Genomic DNA, 22,547 nt, shown 5'->3' on the forward strand with positions numbered 1-22,547 from the left:
GACAATAGATAACCCCCATCCCGTCTCCTCTCATCGTACACAATGGAATTTTCCAAGCCTTTGCTTGGTGCAACAAAGACAACTTCTTGTCTGTTCATTGGAAACTTAGAGAACGGAAAGTTTTTTGATAATTTTTCTGACACCCGCCATCTTTGTTGTAGTTTTTAGCGCTTCCATAGCGAGTCTACTGGCAGATTTTTACTTTGTATTAGAAACGGCAACAGCGGATGATGCATGTGCATGTACGAGCCAATCTGCCCCACAACAAGAGACAGAACTAGGTTTTTGACTACAGCTTCGAACTACAATGGCGGACACGCGCAAGGCACTCTGGGTACATTTGTACCGTTTATGGATAATCCACAGACGTCACAATTGGGAAAAACGTAACCAAATAGTAGGGCTGGAAACTGTATCACTGTATGTTTTTTATATTGTTCGATGTTGAATGGCAACACTAAATTGGCCGTAGTGTGTGAATGGGAATGTGAATGTTGTCTGTCTGTGTTGGCCTTGCGATGAGGTGGCAACTTGTTCAGGGTGTACCCCGCCTTCCGCCTGAATGCAGCTGAGATAGGCTCCAGCACCCCCCTCTACCCCGAAAGGGACAAACTGTAGAAAATGGATGGATTGATAATTATTGATATTTTTTATGACCTATAGAAATATAGAGGACAAAAATATAATAAATGTTAGCATTTTTACTTCAAATGTAGCCTTCCTCTGAATATAATCCCCCCAGCTATCAAGGCAGAAAGCAGATTAAATATATTAATACAAGCATGGCAAGCAATCAGTCAATGTAAACAAAATTCTAAAATCACAATAAACATTTAACCTTAACCTCTTTAAGGTGTAAGAAATACCTAATAAAGTGTAAGAAAATATTGCTAAGTATGAAACTGTAAACTTAGAGAAACCTAAAAAAAACAAGTATTTTGCAGGTTTAGTGCCACAAAGTAATGGTTTGCAGTAATTATTTTGTGCGATGAAACAGGGGCAGATGGACTAGTTTGTTACGAGCAATTTTTGACCGTACAGTAACCGAAACGGCATTCTGAATCCGTTGTCATGCTCATAAGTTTACATACCCTGGGAGAATTTATGATTTCTTGGCCATTCTTCAGAGAATATTAATGATAACACAAACACCTTTCTTACACTCATGCTTAATGGTTGTGTGAAGCTATTTATTGGCAAACAACTGTTTACTCTTTTTAAATCAAAATGACACAAGAAAGTACCCAAATGACCCTGATCAAAAGTTTACATACCCCAGTGACTTTGATCTGATAACATGCACAAAAGTTGACACAAACAGGTTTTGAATGGCTAATTAAGGTTCCAATCCTCACCTGTGACCTGTTTGTTTGTAATTAGTGTGTGTGTATAAAAGGTCAGTGAGTTTCTGGGCTTCTGACAGACCATTGCATCTTTCATCCAGTGCTGCACAGATGTTTCTGGATTCTGAGTCATGGGGAAAGGCAAAGTAATTGTCAAAGGATCTGCGAGAAAAGGTAATTAAACTGCATAAAACAGGAAAGGGGTATAAAAAGATATCCAAGGAATTGAGAATGCCAATCAGCAGTGTTCAAACGCTAATTAAGAAGTGGACAATGAGGGATTCAGGTAGACCAGCAAAGATTTCAGCCCCAACTGCCAGGAAAATTATTTGAGATGCAAAGAAAAATCCACAAATAACTTCAGCTGAAATACAGGACTCTGAAAAATTGTGGTGTGGCTGTTTCAAGATGCACAATAAGGAGGCACTTGAAGAAAAATGGGCTGCATGGTCGAGTCGCCAGAAGAAAGCCATTTCTTCGCAAATGTCACAAAGTATCTCGCTTACATTACGCCAAACAGCACAGAGACAAGCCTCAAAACTTCTGGAACAAAGTAATTTGGAGTGATGGCTTTCTTCTGGCGACTCGACCATGCATCCCATTTTTCTTCAAGTCCCTCCTTATTGTGCATCTTGAAACAGCCACACCACAATTTTTCAGAGAGTCCTGTATTTCAGCTGAAGTTTTTTGTGGATTTTTCTTTGCATCTCGAACAATTTTCCTGGCTGTTGTGGCTGAAATCTTTGCTCGTCTACCTGAATCCCTCATTGTCCACTTCTTAATTAGCGTTTGAACACTGCTGATTGGCAGTCTCAATTCCTTAGATATCAGTGACGTGCGGTGAGGTTCATGGCTGTTGAGGCACTGACTTCATCACAGTCAGATTTACAAACATATGAACCCTAAAGAGTATCTTATTCACCATTTGATTGGCAGCAGTTAACGGGTAATGTTTAAAAGCTCATACCAGCATTTTTCCCTGCTTGGCACTCAGCATCAAGGGTTGGAATTGGGGGTTAAATCACCAAAAATGATTCCCGGGCGCGGCGCCGCTGCTGCCCACTGCTCCCCTTACCTCCCAGGGGGTGATCAAGGGATGGGTCAAATGCAGAGGACAAATTTCATTACACCTAGTGTGTGTGTGACAATCATTGGTACTTTAACTTAACTTTAACTTTACACATACAAACTGTAGCACACAAAAAAGCACATTTAATAAAAAAAAACGTTATTATGGTCTTACCTTTACTTATAAATAAAGTCCATTCGCCGCTGTTGTGCTGGATTAATGAACCCTTTACGGGTGTGTTATATCAACTAAAGCCCTCACTTAAACTTTCCACGTGCAAGATTGAATCTATTTAAAAAAGTGTAACCGAGGGTTTATAAATGTCGCCTATACTGTATGAAACTACAAAATAACAAACACGGAGGCTCCAGTTTACACGAGGACCACTTTATTTACCTTCTTTCAAAAACCTCCGCTCCACTACAACATGTCATCACTTCCGCTCTTGGCGCCTTCAAAATAAGAGCTCAAGGCATATACTGTATAACAGCGCATAACAGGAACTTAACATCACAAATAGGAAAGCCCATGAAAATAGGTTACAAAAGTTATTTAATAAGAAGCCAAAAAGTGCAAAAACAATAATGTTCATGTTGGAGGAGTTGTGAATTAGATACACCTGCAGTCTGCAGGTGTACCTAATGTTGTGGCCCTGCAGTCATTCACAACTCCTCCAACACGAACATTATTGTTTTTGCACTTTTTGGCTTCTTATGAAATAACTTTTTTAAATAGATTCAATCTTGCACGTGGAAAGTTTAAGTGTGGGCTTTAGTTGATATAACAATTCTACGGCGGGGGTGCAGGAGGGGGGGGCTACTGGAGCATCAGCCAGTGCGTCTTTTGCAGCTGTTTTATGATCGCTCAGCACAAGAAATACGTTACACACATACAGTTGTTGACAAAATACACTGTACATTATATACCTCAGCTAACTAAACTATGGAAATGTATAATATAATTCATATAGCAATACGGTCTCACTGCACAGCAGGCCAGCAGTTAGCCGAGTCCGTCCATGTTGAGGCACTGAGTGACGTGCCTCAACTGGCTGCTGTTCACCGCACCGTCTCTTCTCAGTATTTGAACGGCAAATGTGAAAATTCAGTGATTTTGAATAAAAATAATCTAAAACTGGTGAAGTTAAATGGAAAATAACTTTATAGTATAATCACTGCATACATATAACAATTTAATTAATTTTTCTTCTTTTTACATTTTTTTTTCTTTCCATGATGGCAGGTGAGGCCCCGCCTCACCTGCCTCTAGTGACTGCACGTCACTGTTAGATATCCTTTTATACCCCTTTCCTGTTTTATGCTGTTCAATTACCTTTTCTCGCAGATCCTTTGACAATTACTTTGCCTTTCCCCATGACTCAGAATCCAGAAACATCTGTGCAGCACTGGATGAAAAATGCAATGGTCTGTCAGAAGCCCATAAACTCACTGACCTTTTATAGACACACATTAATTACAAACAAACATGTCCCAGGTGAGAATTGGAACCTTGATCAGCCATTCAAACATGTTTGTGTCAACGTTTGTGCATGTTATCAGATCAAAGTCACTGGGGTATGTAAACTTTTGATCAGGGTCATTTTGGTACTTTCTTGTGTCATTTTGATTTAAAAAGAGTAAACACAGTTGTTTGCCAATAAATAGCTTCACACAACCATTAAGCATGAGTGGAAGAAAGGTTTTTGTGTTATCATTCATATTCTCTGAAGAATGGCCAAGAAATCATACATTCTCCCAGGGTAACTTATGAGCACGACTGTGTATATATATATATATATATATATATATATATATATATATACACACATACATATGTGTCTATGTATATCATACTCTTATGTGACACGTAAATTGTGCTATCACACATCTGGTTGTAGAATACTCTGTTCTGCATATCCTGTATAATACTGTACTTGCTTTCAACACAAGGGGGTGGGAGACGTGAGTGACAGTCATTAAACTTCACACAGACAGCGACGACAACCTACCGAGCGTCAAAGCAGCCCACAAAACAGCTCCAGTTGTGTTGAAATGACTCATATACTGGTATCTACTTCTCTTCTCTTTAAGCAGATTCAATCCAAACTTGTTCCGCGGTTCTCCGTTTTACCCAAGTCCTGAGTTTGAATAAGTCTTGATGATCTATTTGAGCTTGGCATTTACTGTAACCATAGCAACAGAACACACATTGATTGTTGATGGAAAGGTTAGCTTCATTATTAACACATGCAAAATGCTGCATTTATTCAGAAGGTCAGGTTTGGGAGGGTGGAATGGCATGCCACGACAACCATAAAGCACTTAAATTAAGAAATTTCATTTGATTGATTTATTTTTTAAGTTAAACATAATAATGATCAACTTGGAATTCCTTTGAAAATACCAACAAATAAATGCAAATGTACTGTTTAAAAAAAAAAAGGAAATCACATGCAGTTGACTTTCGGTCCCAGGTCAAATGTTTTAGCCCAATGCGGCCCCCAGGTCAAAAAGTTTGGACACCCCTGATGAAGACAATATTAGTCTCACTCACAGGGTCTGGAAAAAAAATATTGATTTGGCAATAAATCGGGATATTTTTTTCTAACGAGACAATGTAGATTTTTTGTGTCATGATACCGTTTTGTTAGTTTTTTTAAGCTATGTCTAAGGCTGATTGTAATACCAGGATGACTTCTGCATTTTAGCTCTGCTAAGTGTTGCTGTGGTGCAACCTTGCTATGCGGGGTTAGTAATGAGCAAGGCAGTACAAGTTAAGAAGTAGAGGGCAGTTTTTGTACATATAATTGTCAAGAAACTTGATCCACTTTCCGTACAATTCCAATAAATTTAAGTGGATTGTTTGAATTAATTATTACTAGCCATCTAGTGTACAAATAGGTTGTATTCAGTCATGTGACTTTAGAACTGAAGTCAAGGAAGTGGTGGGCCTCCAAACCAACATGGCTACTGTGCAGCAAACACAGTGGGGCCGATCTGAGTACGCAAGGGGCCTAGATCTTACCACAAAAAGCAGATAGGAGCTACAAAGGCATGTGATGTTCCGTCTATAGTCAGAAATCTACAGAGCCCCTAAAGGGACATGGGGGGAAAAACATTTTTTTATAATTTTTTTTTAAATTTTTTTTTTTTTTAGACATGTATCTCGTGCGTAACAGAAACTTTCTCGTGCGCACAAGAAACTTTTTATAAAATTATTTTTTTTTTTAATTATAATTTTTAATTTTTGTTTAGACATGTACGAGAAACTTTTTATTTAAAAAAATAAAAATAATTATATATATATATATATATATATATATATATATATATATATATATATATATATATATATATATTTTTTTTTTTAGACATGTATCTCGTGCGCAACAGAAACTTTCTCGTGCGCACAAGAAACTTTTTATAAAATTATTAAAAATAAATATATATATATAATTTTTTTTTTAGACATCTGTCTCGTGCGCACGAGAAACTTTTTATTTAAAAAAAATATATATATACATATATATATATATATTTTTTGTTAGACATGTATCTCGTGCGCAACAGAAACTTTCTCGTGCGCACAAGAAACTTTTTATAAAATTATAAAAAATAAAAAAATATATATAATTTTTTTTTTTTACACATGTATCTCGTGCGTAAGAGAAACTTTTTATTCAAAAAAATAAAAATAATAATAATATATATATATATATATTTATTTTTTTAGACATGTATCTCGTGCGCAACAGAAACTATCTTGTGCGCACGAGAAACTTTCTCATGCGCACAAGAAACTTTTAATAAAATTATTAAAAAAACCAAAAAAATATAATTTTTTTTTTTTTAGACATGTATCTCGTGCGCACGAGAAACTTTTTATTTAAAAAAATAAAAATAATAATATATATATATATATATATATATATATATATTTTTTTTAGACATGTATCTCTTGCGCAACAGAAACTATCTTGTGCGCACGAGAAACATTTTATTTAAAAAAATAATATTTATATATATATATATTATTTTTTTTTTAGACATGTATCTTGTGCGCACGAGATACATGTCTAAAAAAAAAATTAAATATATATATAAAAAAAAAAAAAATCCACCATGTCCCTTTAGGGGCTCCGTAGAAATCCATCTTTTTCATCTGTAAAAAATATTTTAAAAAATATTTTCCGTTTTTCTTCGTTTTTTCCGACCTACAATGTGTGTTAAAATCTTGATCCGTCTCTTTGCCATACCTGCCAACAACTACAGTTTTCCCGTAATGAGTACTGTTTTTGATCATCCATTCTGGTTTACGGCTGCAGCGGTAAAACTATGGTTTTCCATTCAAAATGATTAACTTTAGAATCGAAGCTACGTAGAGATAGTAACTCCACGGGCAGGGGACAAAATATACGGGAGACAACAATGATGATTGAAAATCCATAATTGGTTGGTTGGTTTACTATGATGAGTCACGATTGGTTAAGATTAAGGCAAAACATTAAGGACAGGCCAATCAGAGGCAAGATTGGGCGGGTCATGGAACCAGGACGGGAAATCACAACAGACATTCCAAATGACGACGAGAGAGTCGTAGGAGAGAAGAGGGAATATTCAAGCGAGCGATTTATATATCAAAAAAACTAGAGGCAGAAGGATTCTCTTCCTTAGATTTTTCTTTTAGCGATGTCGACGATGCCCAGGAAACCCACAATGCGTCTACTTGGCCACATTTGGACAAATGTATGCGTCTGGATAAAAGGGGTTGATCCCCTTCTTCCCCCGCCACCTGGACCTGGCTGGAGACCTGCAGCCCCCAGACCTCCGGCTTATGTTTGGTCTTTTTCATTAAAGGCCTACTGAAACCCACTACTACCGTCCACGCAGTCTGATAGTTTATATATCAATAATGCAATCTTAACATTGCAAAACAAGCCAATACGCGAAATATCCTGCTGAAAACGTCTCGGTATGATGACGTCTGCGCATGACGTCACGGATTGTAGAGGACATTTTGGGACAGCATGGTGGCCAGCTATTAAGTCGTCTGTTTTCATCGCAAAATTCCACAGTATTCTGGACATCTGTGTTGGTATATCTTTTGCAATTTGTTCAATGAACAATGGAGACAGCAAAGAAGAAAGCTGTAGGTGGGAAGCGGTGTATTGCGGCAGGTGTTGTGCCGGATAACGCACCCCCGCCGTAGAATGCACCCCTTGACTGTTGTGCCGGATAACACAGCCGGTGTTTCATTGTTTACATTCCCGGAAGATGACAGTCAAGCTTTACCATTGGCCTGTGGAGAACTGGGACAACAGAGACTCTTACCAGGAGGACTTTGAGTTGGATGCGCAGATGCGGTACCGTGAGTACGCATGCAGCTGCGGCTTCCAAACATTTGATCGCTTGCCCGTACGTGCGTGCCGCTATGTGCATGTCACGTACGTAACTTTGGGGACTTTGGGGAAATATATGTGCTGTATGAACTTTGGGGAGGTGAACGGTACTTTGGGCTGTGGGATTGAGTGTGTTGTGCAGGTGTTTGAGTTGTATTGGCGGGTTATATGGACGGGAGGGGGGAGGTGTGTTTGTTATGCGGGATTAATTTGTGGCATATTAAATATTAGCCTGGTTGTGTTGTGGCTAATAGAGTATATATATATGTCTTGTGTTTATTTACTGTTTTAGTCATTCCCAGCTGAATATCAGGTTCCACCCGCCTCTCACAGCATCTTCCCTATCTGAATCGCTCTCACTGCCCTCTAGTCCTTCACTCTCACTTTCCTCATCCACGAATCTTTCATCCTCGCTCAAATTAATGGGTGGCCATGATTGTAAACAATGTGCAGATGTGAGGAGCTCCACAACCTGTGACGTCACGCTACTCGTCTGCTACTTCCGGTACAGGCAAGGCTTTTTTTATCAGCGACCAAAAGTCGCAAACTTTATCGTCGATGTTCTCTACTAAATCCTTTCAGCAAAAATATGGCAATATCGCGAAATGATCAAGTATGACACATAGAATGGACCTGCTATCCCCGTTTAAATAAGAAAATCGCATTTCAGTACGCCTTTAAGTTCAAATCACATGCCTGCTGTATACGTAAAAAACCCAAAGATTTTTCAAGTGAACGCAAGGATTATTAGTCGGTCGCGTTCCCAGACATGTTGTCTGGTACTCCAGGTGTCATTCTACGCGACAAAAAATCACCTTGAAAAACTTATTTGTGTGTGGCTGGGTCAAGGCAATTGGGATCAAGACTCTCTCGGATAAATCATGCATAGTTTCTGCTCGAGTAAGGTTGCATTTGATGATATAATTTTGCGTCTATAGCCATGTTTGTTGCCTTTTTCTTGTTGCAAGCGCTGTTTATGAGTACGGGTGTTTTACCCCGTCTTTGTCAAAATATAACGATAGATGTCAACGTTATGTATGTGCTGAAAGCTTCTTTTATGATTGCTGCCTTTGGGAAAAGCTTAACACTTTTAGATGACGCTTACATTTTACGTATTTTATTTAGAAGAGGAAGAAGCTCTTTATTGTCATTGCACAAGTGCAACAAATTACATTTCAGCACGAGCTTAGACAATCTTTGTACAGGAACAGAACAGGAACGCTGACAGGTCGCCACTTATGGAAGAAGGTGGACGGTGGGTGGGTGGCATACTTGCCAACCCTCCTGACATTATTTTACATGCGGCCCGCCATTTCATTTTAACGTGGCAGGTCTCAAAAATGTAATGTGTTACGCCACGTCATATCATTTGGGCTGTCAAATCAAATCAAATCAAATCAACTTTATTTATAAAGCACATTTAAAATTTACCACAGGGGTAGCCAAAGTGCTGTACAATGAGCAGGTTAAAAGATAAAACGAGTACCGAGCAAACACAACACAACACAAACAGAACATGATAAAAAAAAATAATAATTAAAATAGAATTAATAAAAACATAAAAACATAAAAACAGGATCACAGCAGGTGTATTATGGGGCGCCATTGCAGGATGGATATCACTCAGTGTTAAAAGCCATGGAATAAAAGTATGTTTTTAAGAGAGATTTAAAAACAGGAAGAGAGGAGGCTTGTCTAACACTCAGGGGTAGGTCGTTCCAGAGCTTGGGAGCAGCAACGGCGAAAGCTCTGTCACCTCTAAGCTTCAGCCTTGTGTCAGGGACCGTCAACAGCAGCTGATCGGCTGATCTTAAGGATCGGGAGGGGCAGTAAGGCTGAAGGAGGTCGGAGAGATAGGTTGGCGCGAGGTTGTTTAGACATTTAAAAACAAATAAAAGGAGTTTAAAATGTATTCGGTAACGCACAGGGAGCCAGTGAAGGGACGCTAAAATAGGGGTGATGTGCTCACGTCTGCGGGTCTGTGTTAGCAGACGAGCAGCAGAGTTCTGTACGAGCTGCAGGCGGGCGAGGGAGGCCTGGCTAATGCCAACATACAGGGCATTACAGTAATCAAGACGAGTCGAGATAAAAGCGTGGATTAATTTCTCAAGATCATGTCTTGATAAAAGCGGTTTCACTTTCGCTATTTGGCGTAATTGATAAAAGCTTTTTTGAACGACGCTGCTGATTTGTTTTTCGAATTTAAAATCTGAGTCAAACTTTACCCCCAGGTTTGTGACAGAGTCGCTGAGATACGGGGTCAGAGTGCCGAGGTCAACGTTGGGGGAGGGAGGGCGACTTGGACCGAACAACATAACTTCTGTTTTGTCTTCATTTAGGCTCAGGAAGTTAGCTGAAAGCCAGACTTTGATGTCGTGCAGGCAGTCAATAAGACTTTGAACCGTGTTATTTTGTGCCATGGGAAAATAAATCTGGCAATCATCGGCATAAAAATGAAATGCAATACTGTACTTCCTAAAAATAGAACCAAGGGGGAGAAGGTAAAGCGCAAATAAAATTGGGGCTAGGATTGAACCCTGGGGGACCCCATGTGGTAAAGGAGCTGTGGACGACATAAAACTGTCTACTTTTACACAAAAACTCCTGTCGGTTAGGTACGACCGGAACCAGTTGAGGGCGGCGCCCTTAATGCCCACACAGTTCTCAAGACGAGTGATTAAGGTGGCGTGGTCGACGGTGTCGAACGCAGCAGACAGATCTAAAAGCACCAGGACAACATATTTACCAGAATCAGTGGACAGGAGGATATCGTTAAAAACTTTTAGAAGCGCTGACTCTGTGCTGTGGAGGGCTTTAAAACCGGACTGGAACAGCTCAGTGATACCATTATCCTCTAAGAAGGGCAGCAACTGACTGTAGACAACCTTCTCTAATATTTTGGAAATGTATGGAAGATTAGAGATAGGTCTGAAGTTAGAGAGGAGAGAGGGGTCGAGGCTGGGTTTTTTAAGTAGAGGTCGTACCACTGCATGTTTAAACTCTACTGGAACTATTCCAGAAGAGAGGCTACTATTGATAATGTTAAGGACACTTGATCCAATAGTAGCAAGTACCTCCTTAAACAGGCGAGGTGGGAGGGCATCTGCAGGAGAACCAGAGGGCTTCATATGACTAACTGTGTCACTTAAAAAAGAAAAGGACACCGGCTCAAACTGATGGAAAACAGAAGAGAAATGCAGGGGAACAGAAGGGTCATATGAAGGCTGAGATAGACTGGCTCTAGTTGACACAATTTTGTCAGTGAAAAAATGGAGACAATTTTCACAGAATTCAAAAGAAGCATCAAAACCAGCAGATTTGGGAGCATCAATGACAGTGTTAATAGTTTTAAACAGAACTCTGGGGTTGTTACAGTTAGAAGATATAATCTGAGATAGATATATATTCATTTCTGCTTTTACAGTCATCTGAAAGGAAAACAGGCTTTCTTTAAAAATGGCAAAGGACACATGCAGCCTGTCTTTTTTCCATTTTCTCTCTGCTCTTCTACATACGCGCCTGGCAGCCCGAGTGACGTCATTCAACCAGGGTTGAGGCGTGGCTTTAGCGCGGCGGCATTTGAAAGGCGCGATCGTGTCCAGTGTTTGTGAACAGATAGAGTTGAACCCAGAAACCAACTCTTCAGTATTCAGACACACAGATGCTGCAGAATTATCATCACAAAGAGTCAAAAAAATAGAGGAGAACCGAGCAGGAGACGAAGAATTAAACATGCGAGAGCGTTGGGGCGGTGCGCACAATTTAACTGGACACTGCGTGGCAATATCAAACAGGATCGGCATGTGATCAGAGAACACAGCGTCGCAAATGTCCAAATTAAAAACACACAAACCATACGAGAGCACTAAATCGAGTGTATGCCCGCGTTCATGTGTAGAACCACACACAGACTGTACAAAGTTAAATGAGTCGATTATATTCAGGAAGCTCCTGGAAAGCGGCTCATCTGGACAGCAGGTGTGAATATTAAAATCACCCACAATAAGGACACGATCATATTTGGGCAGGATTTCAGCCAGAAATTCAGAAAAGTCAGTTATAAAGTCTTTGTGGTACTTGGGTGGTCGATAGATGACGGCACACAGGACGACATCAGAAAGACCCAGTTCAAACATGCACAGTTCGAAGCTTGAAAAGGAGGATTGTAGGCGGATCTGACGTACGGCATTTAAAGTCATTTTTAAAAACGACTGCTAATCCTCCTCCTTTTCGACCGGACGGCCGTGGGGAATTAAAGTAGGAACACTCCGGAGGCAGAAGTTCATTAAGAGGGGCGGACTCACCGGCTCTCAGCCATGTCTCCGTCACACAGAGGAAGTCCAGTCCGCGGGAAGTGAAGAAATCCTTCAGGATAAAAGTTTTGTTTGTCAAAGATCTTGCGTTCACAAGACCGAACCTGGCGGGGGCCAGCACGTCCAAGGCCGCAATTAATCCGGGTGGGGCCCGACACACAGCCCGCAGGTGGCGGTGATCCACCTCGCGCCTCCGGGGGCGGGGACAGCAGGAGCGACGACGGCAAGCTTCTTCCTCCAAACCAACGATAGGAACCAGCCAGGAGCCGATCGGATCGAGCGAGCGTGGGTGCAGGAGGAGACCGGATACCGCACCATTCATCCTTCGGGGAGCCACGGGAAGCCGGGCCAGGAGTGCCCTAACTTTCACCAGCTGGCCGCCACGTTTACCGCGGCGCCGGAGACGCTTCCGCCGGGGGAGAGGAGCCAGGGGGCGGGAAAGGAAGGCAGGAATCCGGCCAGGTGAAAAAGCTGACTGGGACGTCGAAAAACCAACGTCGAAGTTGATCATATCAGTGGGAGAGGGGCAAAGATCCAACAGTGTTTGGCGGTCATACACAAGCAGTGAGCTGACAGAGACGAAAATAGACGCAAAAAACACAAAAACGAACAGAGCTGACAGCGAGAGACGGCAGGCCAAAGCACATACTGGCGCCATCTTGCATCGGGGCGTGGCCCGATGACTCATACGTCTGTCGATTCATTTTAATGTGGCTCATCACATAAATTTAATGAGGCACATCACATTAATTTATGTGGCCCTTCATGTGATTTTTATTGTGGTACACCACTTCATTTTAATGTTGCACATCCCATACATTTTAATGTAGCAGGCCATATCATTTTATTTGGCCCTTCATGTGATTTTATTGTGGTCCACCACTTCATTTTAATGTTGCACATCCCATACATTTTAATGTGGCAGGCCATATCATTTTATGTAGTCCACCACTTAATTTTAATGTTGCACATCCCATAAATTTTAACTGTGGCAGGCCATATCATTTTATGTAGTCCGCCACGTCATTTATCGTGGACCCCCACATGATTTATTGTGATCCATCATGGCATTTATGTGGTCGGCCACATATTTTAAATGTGGCTCGCCAAATCATTGTATGTGGCCCACCACATCATATTATGTGGCCCACTACCCAATGTTATGTGGGCCACTACATCATTTTATGTGGCTCACCACACCATTGTATGTGGCCCACTACATAATTAATGTAGCCTGCAAAAGGCTGGAAATAAAAAATAAAAAAGCCCTTTCTTGCCTAATGTATTTATGTTGCACATGCAACTGCATATGTTCTACATTTTGAATATTAACTGATGTTCTAAGCATTTTTGTTTGGGTTATTAAAAAAAAAAAGAAAACTATTAAATATCTGCTGGTCATCTTGACGTACGATTTCAGAACAAGTACTCAAAAACAGTTGCCTTTGCTAATTGTATAACAAGGTTATTGTGTGTCTGTGTTTATATATACCGTATTCATTGTTACATGTGGCCTTCTGAGGTCAGCCATAATTCCAATGTGGCCCTCAATGAAATTAGTTTTGACACCCCTGTTGTATTGTCATTAAGGCGGTGTATAAAGGCACAATCAGGGAAAAAAAACTCTGACATTGCCTAAATACTTCCAGCTCGCCCCAGATGACGCCTGGAAGTGTCCTCACTGCAAGCAGCTCCAGCAGGGAATGGTGAAGATGAGCCTCTGGACGCTTCCTGACATACTCATTCTGCACCTGAAGCGCTTCCGACAGGTAAGCCAACAGCAGGGGCCGTCTGCCGGAGACTTCTTACATTTCATTGCACATTTATAAAAGCATCACAGACTAAAATCCGTAACATTTCCACTGTGATGTGCAGTGAGGTTCATGGCGAGGCACTGACTCTTTTAGAGTATCGACTTGAAATTGGGAAATATAATGTATTCAAAATGTATTCAATAGCACAGTCAATTTTAATGCATTAGGCCATTGTGATGAATTACAAACAATGTAATTAAATCATGGAAGCAAATAATAACCTGTGATCAATTATGACTAATCCAAATTTAAAAGTGTGATTAATCTGATTGAAAAAAAATAATAGTTTGACAGCACTATAAATTAGAGATGTTTGCCGATATCCGATATTCCGATATTGTCCAACTCTTAGTTACCGATTCCGATATCAACCGTTACCGATATATACAGTCGTGGAATTAACACATTATTATGCCTAATTTTGTTGTGATGGATGCATTAAACAATGTAATAAGGTTTTCCAAAATAAATCAACTCAAGTTATGGAAAAAAAATGCCAACATGGCACTTTATTTTTTTTAACATGCCTCAAAACAGCAGCTTGGAATTTGGGACATGCTCTCCCTGAGAGAGCATGAGGAGGTGGAGGTAGGCGGGGTTGAGGTAGAGTTAGTGCTGCAAGGGGTTCTGGGTATTTGTTCTGTTGTGTTTATGTTGTGTTGCGGTGCGGATGTTCTCCCGAAATGTGTTTGTCATTCTTGTTTGGTGTGGGTTCACAGTGTGGCACATATTTGTAACAGTGTTAAAGTTGTTTATACGGCCACCCTCAGTGTGACCTGTATGGCTGTTGACCAAGTATGCCTGGCATTCACTTGTGTGTGTGATTGGGCCGGCACGCAAAGGCAGTGCCTTTAATGTTAATTGGCGCTTTGTACTTCTCCCTACGTCTGTGTACCACTCCGTACAGCGGCGTTTTAAAAAGTCATAAATTGTACTTTTTTAAAACCGATACTGATCATTTCCGATATTACATTTTAAAGCATTTATCGGCCGATAATATCGACAGTCCGATATTATCGGACATCTCTACTACAAATACTTCTAAATCACTTTTTTTTTTGTAAAACTGAAAAACATTTGTGGGTTTCCCTTTATTTGTATGCAAAGTATGTGCCCTGTTGTTTAGTCTGAAAGTCCAGTTTGGAGAAGTTTTCTTCAACTTAGATATACAATCCTTCACTTTTGCGATCAGGTGCGGCAGAGCATAACAATAGAGAAACCACTGTCTTGCACTTGACTTGCTGTTCGCACATTGTTACAAATTGACACGTGCTGTGCTCTGCCTATGTGTAAGAAGGATGGCCGCGATAAGCACCTGCGAGCTCACATGCATCACCTTCACAGTGAGCCACAGTACTGTACGCACCCATCTCACACTTAATCAAGTCATTGTACTGGCTGGGAAAAAGGAATGGTGTATACATGTACCAGGTCTATTCACACGGTGGCCCAATAATGACACCGAGTTTAGTTCAAAATTTGAGAGAAACATTTTTTGCAGCAAACTCCTTTAAAGGCAAGTTCCTGTTGTATAGAGCGGTGCTTTTCAACCTTTTTTGAGCCAAGGCACATTTTTTGCGTTGAAAAAATCCGGAGACACACCACCAGCAGAAATCATTAAAAAAACGAATCTCAGTTGACAGTAAAAAGTTAAAGTCAATTGTTGGGTATGACTTTAAAGCATAACCAAGAGTGCATCAATGTTGCTCTTGTCTCAAAGTAGGTGTACTGTCACCACCTGTCACATCACGCCCTGACTTATTTGGAGTTTTTTGCTGTTTTCCTGTGTGTAGTGTTTTAGTTCTTGTCTTGCGCTCCTAATTTGGTGGCTTTTTCTCTTTTTTTGGTATTTTCCTGTAGCAGTTTCATGTCTTCTTTGACCGCTATTCCCCACACCTGCTTTGTTTTAGCAATCAAGAATATTTCAGTTGTTTTTATCCTTCTTTGTGGGAACATTGTTGATTGTCATGTCATGTTCGGATGCACATTGTCTTTGCTCCACAGTAAGTCTTTGCTGTCGTCCAGCATTCTGTTTTTGTTTACTTTGTAGCCAGTTCAGTTGTAGTTTTCTTCCGCATAGCCTTCCCTAAGCTTCAATGCCTTTTCTTAGGGGCACTCACCTTTTGTTTATTTTTGGTTCAAGCGTTAGACACCTTTTTACCTGCACGCTGCCTCCCGCTGTTCCCGACATCTACAACGCAATTAGCTACCGGCTGCCACCTACTGATATGGAAGAGTATTACACGGTTACTCCGCCGACCTCTCGACAGCACCGACACTCAACAACAACACATAATGTGAAGACTATAATTACTGGTTTGCAAAAAATATTTTTAACCCAAATAAGTGAAACTAGATGATCTCCCACGGCACACCAGACTGTATCTCACGGCCGCGGCACAGTGGTTGAAAAACACTGGTATAGAGCATTGGTTCCACCACTTTCCACCAAGAACCACCTCAAAAAGACTTGGCTCTCCATGTACCACCATAATGACCAACATTTTAATACAGAAGTGATGTAAATTCTAAAACATGAAATGTGGGCTAATACTTTACAGATACTGTAATATGATTGTTTATGTTTTTCAGTCAGTACAGATTGTTGTCTTATCGCATTGTGTTGTGCATTACAAACTCAAGCGCGTTTCCTGCTGACGTAGAAGCTAGCTTATCTCTCGCTGTAGTTAGCTTTTACGGCTAATACCATGTGTTACTACGCTCGAAAGAGTTCCTCAGTATTCGCTCTTACAATAACAATGTCGCTACAGTTTGGTTATTATATAGGTCACGGAACGTAAATGAAGCGGTTTTTGAATGCATGTTTAAAGTGATTTAGAGATAGAATTGATTGCTACCATTAACTGTGTTGCTTGCCACCTAGAATGAGGCGATTTGTACATGTTAGACTGCAAAAATACAAAAAAAAAACATGTTGTCTTCTTGTCTTTCATAAGGATTGTGAACAATAGGCAAAATTCCCCCCCAAAAAGTGCAGTTCCCCTTTAAAAGCAGTGTACGTGGGATATATTAACGTAATGCTTGAGGTAGATCGTTCCACATGTTCCCTACCCAGACTGACAGGTCAGTTTGACCAAAAGCCTATATAGGATTACCACATCCCGTCCAGTAGAGGCCCGGGTGATTCTATGAAAGTCATTTTTGTTTTTATATTCTATAAAATCCGTCAGATGAGGCGGAGCAAGATTATGAAGTACCTTATAAATGGAACAGGTTTGTGTTTAGCTTGACCAAGTTCTCAAAGTTTGGAAGATTATTATTTATAAGAATCTGACAGTGGTGGCAGGAAGAGGGTTTCATTTTATCAAACACTTTGAGTGCTAAAGTATCAAGACAGGCAAGAGACCAGCTCTTCAAACATAAAAGTGTGAGAAACAGCTTAGCCACAGTATTTCTGATGTGACGAAAGTTATGCAAATGGGATTTGACAGCTCATCACCTTATTGTATTTGAAGGATAATGTTGGGTCTAAAATAACTCCAAGGTAATTGCACTCGTTGACGGCATCAAGCTCCTCTCCGTTCAGAAAAATGTTAGACCGCGTTGTCTCCTGCTGACGTTTAGAAAAAAACATGCACACTGTTTTCTTTGAATTCCACCGGAGACAGGCTGTGGATTGTGGACCGGGCAGAGGCGAGGATACAAGCCACTTCCTGAACATTCCTTGCGTGGGTGTATACTGATGCGTCATCAGTCGGTGTGTAAACATTATGACACACTTCAGGTGAAGTGTTGATATACATAGAGAAAAGAACTGGCCCAAGGACTGATCCCTGTGGAACACCAATAGTTGTTTTCCGACTGTAGAGACTTTTTGGAGTTCCTATAACCATTTTGTCCCCGGCAGTGGTGGGTAGTAACGCGCTACATTTACTCCGTTACAGCTACTTGAGTAACTTTTGGGATGAATTGTACTTCTAAGAGTAGTTTTAATGCAACATACTTTTCTTTTACTTGAGTATATTTATAGAGAAGAAACGCTACTTTTACTCCGCTCCATTTATCTACATTCAGCTCACTACTCGCTACTAATTTTGAGCGATCTGTTAATGCACGCTTTGTTTGTTTTGGTTTGTCAGACAGACCTTCAAAGTAGCATCTATCGCATGCCTGCGTTTCGCCAATCACATGCAGTCACTGGTGACGTTTGACTCCGTTTCATCAATCACATGCAGTCACTGGTGACGTTGGACTCCGTTTCACCAATCAAGCAGAGCCAGGCAGTCACATGACCGTCACACCCCAATAAGTTGAAAAACTTATTGGGGTGTTACCATTTAGTGGTCAATTGTACGGAATATGTACTGTACTGTGCAATCTACTAATAAAAGTTTCAATCAATCAATCAAAAGTGTGAAGGAAAAAAGACACTTTTTTATTTGAACCGTACTTCCCGTCAAAAGCCTAAAGACTGACCGCACAGTTCCTGTCTTCACAATGAAAGTGCCGCTCCATCGCGCCTGCGCTAACAAAATAAGAGTCTCCGAAAGCCAGCGCAAACAAGCTAGCAAATTACGGAGTTTGCCGCAAATGTATTTCTTGTAAAGTGTATAAAAACGAATATGGAAACTGGACAAATAAAGACAAATAAATCTCCTCCATTTGAAAATGTGGACGTTATCAGCACTACTGTCTGATTCCAATCAATGCAAGTCGTCAGAATCAGGTAATACACCAACTTATATTCTTGTCTTCATGAAAGAAAGGAATCTATATGATAAACATGCATGTATATTCATTAAAACACCTTTAACATGTGAACAAAAACGGCAAAATAAATAAATATAAATTATATACTGTATATTTAAATGTATATATATATATATATATATATATATATATATATATATATATAAATATATACATACAGGTTACAATTTCTGGCTACTCTACCCACCTCTGGTCCCCGGGCCGTTTTTCGTCGTGTTCTGACATACGGGAACTAGGGACTACGGCCCTCAGATTCTAGAGCCAGTTTAGCTCCTACTCTGAGGCAGGGTCTAAACTGAGTCTCATAGGAACTAAAATATGTAAGTGTTTGGCAATTGGTTGAACTGACGAGCTACGCCCCTTGGCGGATATGCGCTTGTCCGAGCCCTAACAAAGACCCGCAATTTTTTTAAATTCCCACAGAGTTGTTTACGAGATCGCAACAGCGACAGGAAAAATGGACACAGCCAGCGATAAATGGATAATTTATTATTTTATCAATTACATTTTCAATCCACTGCTCATCGGTAAACTGGGAACAACCCTTCTCAAACCAGTCTTCTACTTTAGTCCGGACCCAGACGGACAGCGAGGAGTGTTGTGCAATGAGTTGCAGCAACATCTGAAATACTACGGGAATACGTTTGATTGATTGATTGATTGAAACTTTTATCAGTAGATAGTACAGTACATATTCCGTACAATTGACCACTAAATGGTAACACCCGAATAAGTTTTTCAACTTGTTAAGTCCACGTAAATCATTCAACGTGTGTTACACAATGCATAACGTCTAAAATATCCACACCTTGTAATCTGCTCAATGCTAACAGTCAAATACCGCCTTGAATGTTTACTTATAGGATACGTACGCCTAGGAATGATGTTTGTTAAGAAATTATTGATGTCGATGCCATTATCGAATCCTCTTATCGAACCGATTCCTTATCGAATCTCTTATCGAATCCAGATAGGTTGTTGTGTGTGCACTGAGTTCCAAAAGCCGTAGATGTTATGTGACTGGGCCGGTACGTTGTTTATATGGAGGAAAGGCGGGCGTGACTGAGGGCAGCATGCGGACATTAAAGGGTGAAGGTTTCAGGTGAGAGAGGACGCTAAAGGCACGTCCCCAGTGAGCATATAGTGCTGCTATGTGCGTTGTAAGTAAAGAAATTGCAGACAAACACATCGCCAACATGGACGAAGTGCCGCTCACTTTCGACATCCCGGTGAAGCACACTGTGGAGAAGAAAGGGACCAGCACGGTAGCCAGTTAATACGTACAATGGGGCAAGAGAAGTCGTCTTTTACTGTTGTGCTAGCTTGCTATGCTAATGGTCAACGAGACTGACTTTGAAAATAAAGAGAGGGAATCTGGCGTGTTTGATGGAGAACTTGCCCAGCTGTTCATTCCAGACACAGAAGATGAGGACTATGATGGATTTGTGGATGAGTATTGATCAAAAAATAATGTGAGTACATTGATAAATACTAGAGATGTCCGATAATGGCTTTTTTGCCGATATCCGATATTCCGATATTGTCCAACGCTTAATTACCGATTCCGATATCAACCGATACCGATATATACAGTCGTGGCATTAACACATTATTATGCCTAATTTTGTTGTGATGCCCCGCTGGTTGCATTAAACAATGTAACAAGGTTTTCCAAAATAAATCAACTCAAGCTATGGAAAAAAAAATGCCAACATGGCACTGCCATATTTATTATTGAAGTCACAAAGTTCTTTTCTTTTTTTTAACATGCCTCAAAACAGCAGCTTGGAATTTGGGACATGCTCTCCCTGAGAGTACATGAAGAGGTTGAGGTGGGCAGGGTTTGGGGGGGCGGGGTTGAGGTTGGGGGGGCTAGCGGGGGGTGTATATTGTAGCGTCCCGGAAGAGTTAGTGCTGCAAGAGGTTCTGGGTATTTTTTCTGTTGTGTTACGGTGCGGATGTTCATCCATCATTCTTGTTTGGTGTGGGTTCACAGTGTGGCGCATATTTGTAACAGTGTTAAAGTTGTTTATACGGCCACCCTCAGTGTGACCTGTATGGCTGTTGACCAAGTATGCATTGCATTCACTTGTGTGTGTGAAAAGCCGTAGATATTATGTGATTGGGCCGACACGCAAAGGTAGTGCCTTTAAGGTTTATTGGCGCTCTGTACTTCTCCCTACGTCCGTGTACACAGCGGCGTTTTAAAAAGTCATACATTTTACTTTTTGAAACAGATACCGATAATTTTGAAACCGATACCGATAATTTACGATATTGCATTTTAAAGCATTTATCGGTTTTGGAACATCATCCCTACGTACACCTATGCAATCAGCACATACGGTAACTAATAACAAGTGACTTAGTTGTCGCCTTCTTTGTCTGCGATGCGTTGTTATCCTTTCGTCTTTCATGAAACGAAGAATTATCGCCTGTCGCTGGATTCTTCGTGCCCTTACTCCCTCGTTGTGCTCTTCCATTAACATTATTAGATGCCAAATTTTACCACCCATTGCTATTATTCCTTGCAAGCAGACGATCATGAACACAGTAGCCTTTGAGGTCTCCATTCTTGCTTGTGTTGTTTCTTTGTTCACTTTTCGCGGGTGGGTTGTTGACTGTTTTGCAGTGGTGGATGAGGCGCTAAAATAATATGTCACAGGCGGATATGCGTCACACATGTTTTTTACCAAGGTCCCCAGAATCCCCAGCCATGTGTGAACGTGAAACGGAAAAGTCCCTATGGGGAAGGGTAGTTACTATAACTAAACTTGAGTGCGGTAGTTCTTAGAACTGCGTCCCGAGAACTGGTATATGCAAATCCGGCTAACGTCACAGTCCAAGGATGGAGATATTACATTGTCCACCAACATGTACAGTTTCCTATGCAATAAATAAGTCAAACCATGACAGGGCTTTGTTGGAAATATTCAAATAAGATAACCAGGATAGTACAAAACCCAAAACCAGTGAAGTTGGTACGTTGTGTAAATCGTAAATAAAAACAGAATATAAAGATTTGCAAAACCTTTTCAACTTATATTCAATTGAATACACTGCAAAGAAAAGATAATTAATGTTCGAAATGGTAAACGTTGTTATTTTTTGCAAATATTAGCTCATTTGGAATTTGATGCCTGCAACATGTTTAAAAAAGCTGGTACATGTGGCAAAAAAGACTGAGAAAGTTTAGGAATGCTCATCAAACACTTATTTGGAACATCCCACAGGTGAACAGGCTATTTGGGAACAGGTGGGTGCCATGATTGGGTATAAAAGCAGCTTCCATGAAATGCTCAGTCATTCACAAACAAGGATGGGGTGAGGGTCACCACTTTGTGAACAAATGCGTGGGCAAATTGTCGAACAGTTTAAGAATGACGTCGGTTCCGCGGGACTCCTCGGGACAATGAGAGTGACTGCTTTTTATGTGACGTTTGTTGTCAACCAACGTTTACCCGTGTGGCTTTAAACAATAGCCCATCTTATATTTTAGCCATCATGCGGGGAAATACCGAACAAAATATTCTAGAATTGAGAAATATTTAGATAAAATATTTTGATTTTCCCTACACAGAAAATCTTGTTTAAATATTCTGCAGCATCCATAGGGTGCCTTTTTTAAGAATTGCAAGTTGAATAATGCTTGTTTTTAGAATAAAATACGTATTTCTTTCTTAAAACTCCTGCTAATTTCTAGATATACAAATCCTAATTAAATGTTTTATCAATTGTTCCTCCCCACGGAAATCTTTAGTAAAAGGCGAAAGATCTATGCGATCTGAAGAGAAACAACATCATCAAAATAATAATAATATTAATACCTGGGATTTATATAGCGCTTTTCTAAATACCCAAAGTCGCTTTACATGTGTG

General features: G+C 40.4%; 1 protein-coding gene and 1 non-coding gene across 3 annotated transcripts in view; one reads left to right on the forward strand and one right to left on the reverse strand.

Moving 5' to 3' along the window:
• usp43a (ubiquitin specific peptidase 43a) overlaps positions 1–22,547 on the forward strand; it is a 283,302-nt gene that overhangs the window by 227,185 nt on the left and 33,570 nt on the right. For both annotated transcript variants that reach the window (XM_061983704.1, XM_061983705.1), the window contains exon 12: positions 13,773–13,892. In XM_061983704.1, the coding sequence (XP_061839688.1) occupies positions 13,773–13,892 (120 nt within the window). The remainder of the gene's footprint in view (positions 1–13,772; positions 13,893–22,547) is intronic.
• LOC133622135 (U5 spliceosomal RNA) lies at positions 22,354–22,472 on the reverse strand. The gene has a single exon (XR_009817746.1). It is a non-coding gene; the product is annotated as a U5 spliceosomal RNA (small nuclear RNA).

The sequence above is a fragment of the Nerophis lumbriciformis genome, linkage group LG25, assembly GCF_033978685.3.
Source record: "Nerophis lumbriciformis linkage group LG25, RoL_Nlum_v2.1, whole genome shotgun sequence".
In the NCBI taxonomy this organism is placed as follows: Eukaryota; Metazoa; Chordata; class Actinopteri; order Syngnathiformes; family Syngnathidae; genus Nerophis; species Nerophis lumbriciformis.